The sequence below is a fragment of the Macrobrachium nipponense genome, chromosome 28, assembly GCF_015104395.2.
Source record: "Macrobrachium nipponense isolate FS-2020 chromosome 28, ASM1510439v2, whole genome shotgun sequence".
In the NCBI taxonomy this organism is placed as follows: domain Eukaryota; kingdom Metazoa; phylum Arthropoda; class Malacostraca; order Decapoda; family Palaemonidae; genus Macrobrachium; species Macrobrachium nipponense.
Window position 1 is genome coordinate 64486436 of NC_087217.1, and position 9388 is coordinate 64495823.

The window sequence follows — 9388 nt, forward strand, 5'->3', positions numbered from 1 at the left end:
TACTGACCGGCGATTATTCATCGCCCTGGTAGAGACGCGAATCCGCGATATCCGAGTGGCACGGTACGACATTAATCATTATATGAATTGGGCATACATGTGGAATATCATCGTAAATTAAATATTACATCGATACTGCAAATAACCATAAAGAATTCGAGGTAAAACGAAAAAACCTCAAGTGGCAACATAGTCTATAACGAACAACAACAACAGCAACAATAATAACAGAACAATAATTAAACAACAACAACAACAACAACATTAATAATAATAATAACAATAGGGACGGATATTCTAAAACAGCTAACCCCTACAGACAAAAAAAAAGAAGAAAGAAATGGCAGTACTCACGAGGTAGTGGGAGGTGGGACACTGTGCTTCAGCAGGATGGTCGGGGTCTCCTCCCCCGGGGGAAGGGGTCCCGTGGAGGAGATCCTCCAGGGACTCGATGTACTCGATGGCGTTCCTTAAAATCTCAACTTTGGGCATCCTTTGGTTGGGGTTACTGCACGTGCGGCGTTTCAACAGCTCAAAGGCCTCGTTGACCTGCGTGAAATTAATAATAATAATAATAATAATAATAATAATAATAATAATAATAATAATTATACGTAATAATAATAATAATGCATCCTTGTATTATTGCACACGCAAACACGGTGATACTCTCTCTCTCTCTCTCTCTCTCTCTCTCTCTCTATATATATATATATATATATATATATATATATATATATATATATATATATATATATATATATATATATATATTATATATATATATGTATATATATATGTATAAAATATATATATATATATATATATATATATATATATATATATATATATATATATATATATATGCACGTGTGTGCGTGTGGGTGTAAACACTCTTGCAAAAGGGCGAAACTTAACAAATATAAACTTATTATTTACAACTGAATAAATGCGAGACAACTCAGAATATTTCGCCGCTGAAGTGAAAATTTCGAACAATATTCCGATAAAAATTAAAGTACGAAAAATTCTTTACTTAAGAGTCGGATTTAATTTACTAACATACAGATAGGGACACCGTCAACGGTATATTTCGATAAAGAAACCGAAGGCAAGTAACTTTTTTTATAAATACAAAGGACGAAATGTATATAAAAAAATATTCCAAAGCCATCCCTCAAGATGCACCCATAACCCGTGAAACATCATCCAAAAACCGACTCCCCGAAGCATTCGATGCTTTTAAAAAATGAAAAAAAAATCAAAACTAACCATCAATGTATGTGAATTTGGCTCGAGAATATTCTTTTGTTTTTTATATTCATCAAGATTCACATACATTTACGTTAGTTTTGATGTTCAGTCCTTATTTACAAGCGTCCCTATTTTTGAAACCATCAATGAATATCCTTGGAATTTATTCCCTACCGTGATTACCATTTTATCGGAGTCAATAATAAAAAAAAAAAAAAAATGGACTTTCGGTCATAGATACACATTCTATTTTTAACGGGGAAAGTTTATAAACACACAGATGGCATGGCCATGGGCTCCCCTTGGGACCTTCTTTCGATAATATTTTTATTAGTCATTTGAATGAGCAATTCTTTAATCGGTGCCCAGATCTTTTAAACCCATATTTTATAGACGATATCTGGATGACCCATTTTTACTTTTTAATGAAGAATGTCATGTCCAGTTGCTTTAGATTTTGGTCAACTCTGCATCCTGGAAAAAAAATAATGTAATGGTCTCTCTTTCCGAGGGAAATTTTGTGACTTATTTCAAGAAAGAAAACTTTTACCGTCCTTTGCTTGAACTTTTTTTTAGTCACTGTCTCCTTGTTCTCAAGGTTAATTCTTGTAGAACTCTTCTTATTCACGGAGCCTTTTCGCTTTGCTCCAAATGGAATAAATTTCACTTGGATTTTATTTAAAGAATAATAATCGTTATTTTCATAAGAATAATTGTTATCCATCGAACTTGTTCAATAAAATCATTAAAGAATTTTTAGACAGCATTTTTCAGCCAAAACTATAGTTTGCACCGTCCCCAAAAAGGTAATGTATGTTTCCCTACCCTTCACAAATAATTCTCTCTTAATCAAACGTAAATTATCATCACTCCTGAGCCATCTGTATCCATATGTCGACTTCAGATTTACATTTAATAACCCTCATACGATAGGAAGGCTGTCTCACATTAATGACACAGTTAAAAGGAATATCACTGAATCTTGTTTCATCAAGTCAAATAATAGAAATGTTCTAAATTTAAGTCATGGTTTATTTTAACTTGATGCTTTCATAATGAAAAAAGTTGTAGATAAATATAAGCAACAAAATTAATATATTCAGTTTTTACATGTTTTGGACTGTAAAGATACTTTGTAATTTCGGTTAGGGTCAAATCTGTTTAGGTTTGTGACCGTGTGATATCCGATAATCCTGGATTATCTCTTTTAATTTTTACCCTTATGACAATTAACCATCTGGTATTCTTGATCTTTGTGTACCTGAGACCTTTCTCTCCAATTGTATTTCATTAGCTCCTTGACAATGTCTTAGTAAAGACGAAAGCGCTTGGATTTCTGACTATCATTTTACTGTGGGATTCGTTTATTTATGAAGTCACGTGCATCTACTGTGATTTTTTAAGCATAATGGAAACCACACGCAACTTCTACGCCTTTTCTGTGAATTTTCCGAGCCTTGTTCTATTCGTGACATCCTTCTGTAATGCTCTTATCATCGCTCACAAACTGAAACTCCGACTCAACTTTCTACGGAAGCGTATGAACGAGCAAGTGATGCCCAAGTCGATTTTACCAGTGAGAATTCTTCGTCTAGCAGAGCGACCTTTCGACGAGTTTCAACGCATCATACTTCAGAAACACATCGACATCACAAAAGTGGAGGTAGATGATGCGTTTTGTACACTTAGAAGCAGACGGTATGGCTTTAATCAGACGGTTCCTGTCGATTGGAAGAATCGGATGCTGGATTATTGCTACGGAAAATTGAGAAAGTGCTGCAACCGTCTTGAAAGGAAGCTTCAGTCAAGCTGAAGAATCTTATTGCTGAAAGCAACTGGACTAAGCATGCCAACGTGGACTTCATGATTAATTTATCAGACAAACCAGTGGATAGTGCTACAACAGCGGCTTTGGGATATGGGTTAAGCTTTGGTGTATTTAATGGTAACCTGGACTGTGTCGACATTTCAAAATCCTTTTGTTATTTGGAAAAATTTAATCAAAATCTATGCCCTGATGATATCAATATTTGTAAAGGTATTGTGTATGGTGCTATGAGTAAACCTTCTCCCCCTAATGTACCTGTGAGATTTCTCCAGGCTTTTAATGAAATTAAAGAAGACGAAACAGTGAAAGTGACAAAAGCAGATAAATCTAATGCAGAGGTAATAATGAATAAAAGTGACTATGTAAGTAAAATAATGACATTGCTAAATGATACTGATACTTATAGGAAACTGAGGTCTGACCATACACAGACAGTGAACTCTCATTTTAATAAACAAATTAAATCCATTTTGAAGGGCTTGGACCATTTAATTAAACAGTTTACACCGCAATGCGCCTCCCTACCTTATATGTATGGTTTAGTCAAGACACATAAAATCAATAACCCTATCAGACCAATCATTAATTCAGTGGGCTCAGTTACATATAATTGGTCTAAATGGCTTGTAAAAATTCTTACTCCTTTGGTAGGAAACATTTCTAACACGAATGTTAAAAACAATGTTGATTTTATAAACAAATTGAATAGTTTAAATTTGAATTTTGATTTTAATATGGTTTGTTTTGATGTTGTCTCTTTATTCACAAAAGTGCTTGTAGATGACTTACTTGAATATTTGGAGGATGAATTAGAACGTCATGACATTCCCTTAAGTGTACCAAACCTCATTAGTCTCATAAGGTTATGTTATGTATCAAAGATAGTAAATTTTGTTTTAATGGGGAATTTTTTGAACAAAAGTTTGGCATGGCTAAGGGTAATCCCTTATCTCCTGTCCTTAGCAATATTGACATGGAATATTTTGAGACAAAACTCTTACCAAGAATTTTGCCCCAAAAAGTTATTTGGTTTAGGTATGGGGATGATATCTTCTGTATTTGGCCAGTTCATGAAAATCTCCAGGAATTCCTTAATAATCTCAATAATTTAGTACCTTCTATAAAATTTACTGCAGAGGAAGAAAGAAATTGTAATTTTAATTTTCTTGATGTAACTGTCCATAGAAATGATAGAAATTTCCCCTTTTCAGTCTTTCGAAAATCAACTAACATTGCCTCTTTAGTTCATTACTACTCCAATCACCATCAAAATGTTAAATTCTCTGTTTTTTCTGGGACGTTCCTAAGAGCTTTACATGTCTGTAGCCCGCAGTTTATTGACGCTGAAATTAAAACTATTTATGATATTGCATTGAAACTTAAATACCCAAGGACCTTTGTAGATGTGGCATGGAAAAGAGCTAAAAAAAACATTTTATTCAACTAGTGACAAACTTGAATTTAGTAAGCATAACATTCTAAAATTACCCTATGATGAAAGGTTTTTAGATATTCCTAGAATTTTAAAGCTTTTTAACATAAATGTTGTTTTCAGTAATATTAATGCCAAGAGTTTAGCAATAAAAAATTCTCCTAAAGATCTTCCAGGCTGCATATATGAAATTCCTTGCAAAAAGTGTGATAAAGTCTACTACGGACAGACCGGTAAATCTTTTTCACAACGTCTCAAACAGCATCAATATTCTGTGAGAACTGGGCAAATATCGAATGCATTATTCGTACACATGAGAGATTTAGATCATCCTATTAACTGGAGTCAAGCAAGAGCCTTAATCCCATGTAATGACACAGTTAAAAAGAATATCATTGAATCTTGTTTCATCAAGTCAAATAATAGAAATGTTCTAAATTTAAGTCTTGGTTTATTTAAACTTGATGCGTTCATAATGAAAAAAGTTGTAGATAAATAAAAGCAACAAAATTAATATATTCAGTTTTTACATGTTTTGGATTGTAAAGATACTTTGTAATTTCGGTTAGGGTCAAATCTGTTTAGGTTTGTGACCGTGTGATATCCGTGTGATACCCTTTTGACAATTAACCATCTGGTATTCTTGATCTTGTTGTGTACCTGAGACTTTTCTCTCCAATTGTATTTCATTAGCTCCTTAACAATGTCTTAGTAAAGACGAAAGCACTTGGATTTCTGACTATCATTTTCCTGTGGGATTCGCTTATATATATATATATATATATATATATATATATATATATATACTATACATACATATATATATATACATATATATATATATATATATATATATGTATATATATATATATGTGTGTGTGTGTGTATTGTAAAATGTATACACGCACTATAAATGATTATATATATATATATATATATATATATATATATATATATATATATATATATATACAAATGTAAACATCAATATATATGTATATATATATTGCAACAATAAACAGACAAACGGTTAAATTAAAATAAAAAGACTAAAGGTAGTATATGACTTCCTTGTAATCCGAGAGCAGTTCCCACTGTCGAACTCTCTCCATATACCAAATCATTAAATTAATTGGCAAATATTTCGGACCATAATTAGCTTAGTTTACCAGAATATTTCTCAGCGTTTTCTCCCGAACTACTACCACAAGGAAACACACGGGGGAAACCCCGCGCTGAAACCCGAGCAGGGCAAATTAGCGAGACGCGGAAGTATAATCGAGGCTTATCAGATAAGGGAGGCGATTCGTGCGTGCTCGACGTGCAGTCTATATATATATATATATATATATATATATAATATATATATATATATATATATATATATATATATATATATATGTATATATATATATATATATATATATATATATATATATAATGTATGCATTCATGGTTCAACAATAAAGATGTTTTCCTTAACAGTGATAGGTCAGCCGTGTTTTTTCTCAAGTAAAGCGAAATACTTCTAAGTAATTTCCGTTGAATCCCGCAGTTGACGCGACTAGTTACTTTTGTTTCTGGTAGTTAGTCAACTTGGGCGGGTTGCAAATAAGATGGAGATGGGGTCAAGGAAGTAGCAACTAAATTAAAAAACATATGTCAAAGACAAGAGGGTTAATACTTTTAGGACATATCCTTCCTAGGCTAAAGATTCATATGATTATATTATATATAAATATATATATATATATATATATATATATATATATATATATATATATATAAGTAATAAAATGTATCTATTCGTGTCAACTGCGGGATTCGGCGGAAATTACTTATAGATATTTCGCTTCACCTGAGAAACACACATGGAGCTATCACTGTTAAGGAAAACATGACTGTCACTGAACCATGAATACATACATACATACATACATACATACATACATACTTATATATATATATATATATATATATATATATATATATATATATATATATATATATATACACACATACATATATTAACTGCACGTTGTTGTACTCGCTCTTCGGATGTTCGAGCCTGCCAGGTGACGAACCATTTTTCAATTATAATTTCCCTTTGGCATTCTTCCCGCTGTAGAGTTAAATGGGTATTAACGACCATCGTATCTAATTGTATATGTAAGTGTATAAATAAATAAATATATACAAATATATACGTGGACATTCACAAATATTAAGACAATAATTATCGTTTAATCTCCAGCTCATTATAGAATGGGAATGAATTAGGCCCAAGGGGTATTATTCCCGAGGTATAGTGAATTGGATATTAAACAATACTTGTGGCTTATGTTTGTGAATTAAAAAGGCACGCTGCAAAAAACCTTAAGTAATGCCTACAGTGCACCGCATGAGGTGCACTGACGGCACTACCTCCCTACGGGGAGTTTACCGTTATCATTCTCCTGCAAAAACATTCAAACTTTATCTAATTTCTGCAGATTCTCTCGACCACACTTTCACATCTATGGAATCACCCATTCTACGCATCCTTCAAGATTCCCCTTCCTATCCCATAATTTATCATGTACACCAATAGTCTACCTTCAACAGATACAACCACGATCACATAATACACCGATGCCTTAGCCCAATTTATAACCAAACCAGTCACTCTCCTGGCTACAAAGTAGCACATGCTTCTTTCATCATAAACATATTTACGTCTCATCAACTTCTCCGCGATACCCTCAACATTGCATCTTTATCAATGATTTCTTTAGAACTCTTATATCCCACAACACACGGTTTCTCTTTGCTTTCAAACTTCTCAAATGACGGTTTTGTAACAAATATTTAATCCAAGCAGTTTCAACTTGCAACGTTTTTCCCTTTTCAGACGTTTTATAATCTGCCTTACCCACTCAATCGAAATCCCACCATACACTTTCCATGGTGTGCTCAGCAAAGTTATATTATACGTACACACAAATATTTATGTATACATAAATGTGTGTGTATATATATAGATATATATATTATATCTATATATATACATAATATATAATTGTATATATATATTATATATATACATATATCATATATATATACATAGTATATATGAATTATATATACGTTTATATATAAAATATATATGTGTATATATGTGCATATATATATATATATATATATATATATATATATATATATATATATATATATGTGTGTGTGTGTGTGTGTGTGTGTGTGTGTGTGTGTATATATATAATATATATAAATATATATATATATATATATATATATATATATATATATGTATATATGTATATATATATATATATATATATATATATATATATATATATATATATATATATATATATAAGGAAATGAAATTGAAGAAATTTATACAGTCCGAAAGAAATCTCTCATCATTTTAATTTTGTTTAAGCTAACAGAAAAGCACCCATGTTACTATTTAACAACCTGCACACACACACACACAAAACACACACAAAACACACACATACACAGCTCGTTACCAGAGCACGTGATATTAATTAATGCGAGCGCGCACCTTTCCCACCGCTTTGTAAAATACAGTACGGAAGATCACATTGATAAAGCACATTTCACCCGCCCGGGTACGACTGGCCGGGTCCCAAGAGGGGCGTGGCGGACCCGTCACCCATCCCGGGATGTGTCGGGGCTAACGATCGTCTGGGGCCAATTAAATGCATTCGTCAAACGGTTAAGCGTCGCTTATTTACGCTGATCATTAGGCGACTCTTGTCATCTCGCGAGCGGCAGCGGTTGTAAGTAGCCGATAGCGACTGGACCAGATGGGAAAAATGTCCTCCTGATTTTCCCGCCAAACTTAGCTATTTTTTTTTTTTTTTTTTCATCCCAATTATCAGAAAAATATGGATGGCGTTATCAACAAACTGTTAGGCTTTATAACACTTAAATCTTTAGCATATATGCTTAAAAGTCGCATTTATTTTATATATATGTCGTATTCAAAGCTAATGATCTATTTATAAACTTAATTCATGACTTTAAATTGTATAAATTTTTTTTCTACTGAGTGAAATAAATTTTGTCTAAACTCTTAATTCCGTAGAGTTTATTTTGACCGAGAAATTGGGGAGTTGATTGTTTCTCATTTTAAGCTCCGAATTTCTACAATATGAATGATTTTCAAAAACCATAAGAAGTAATTGTTTTATAAACAATTACTTTCCTCAGTTCTGAAAATCGACTGCCACCAATCTTTATACACCTACAAATGATTAGCATTCAAATACCGTTAAATAGAATAGAAAAGAATATTATTTAAGCCAAAGTCCAAGTGCCAGGACCTATGAGGTCACTCAGCGCTGAAACTGAAATTGACAGAAGAATGTTTGAAAGGTGTAACAGGAGGAAAACCTTACGCTTGCACTAAGAATCAATTGTTAGGAGAGAGTGGAAGGTAAGATGGAAGAGAGATTATGGACGGAGGTACAGTAAAATGAGTGGAAGAGGTTGTACCTAGAGGCTAAAGGGACACTACAAAGAACCTTAAGCAAGGTCTACAGTGCACCGCATGAGGTGCACTGACGGCACTACCCCCTAATGGGACATCCTTAACGCTAATATACTTTACCCCAATCTAATTTCTATGAAACATTTGGAAGTTATTGAAAATTAATGTAAAATAATCTACGTGTAATTTTCCTTTTATATTTGGAAATGAAATATGTGAAGACATCTTACAAAGTCTGTTTCTGTTAAGGATAGACAGGATACTTCATTAATCAAATTGAAAAAAAAAATTGTTGCGTGGAGAGAGAGAGAGAGAGAGAGAGAGAGAGAGAGAGAGTACTATTCTTAACGGAAAG

The 9388-nt window shown here is 32.6% G+C and overlaps 1 protein-coding gene across 1 annotated transcript in view; it reads right to left on the bottom strand.

Annotated features, from left to right (window-relative positions):
* Positions 1 to 9388, bottom strand: part of LOC135201833 (transcription factor SUM-1-like) — a 232101-nt gene that overhangs the window by 134364 nt on the left and 88349 nt on the right. Inside the window, exon 2 of the mRNA XM_064231111.1 lies at positions 355 to 549. Coding sequence (XP_064087181.1) covers positions 355 to 549 — 195 coding nt within the window. The remainder of the gene's footprint in view (positions 1 to 354; positions 550 to 9388) is intronic.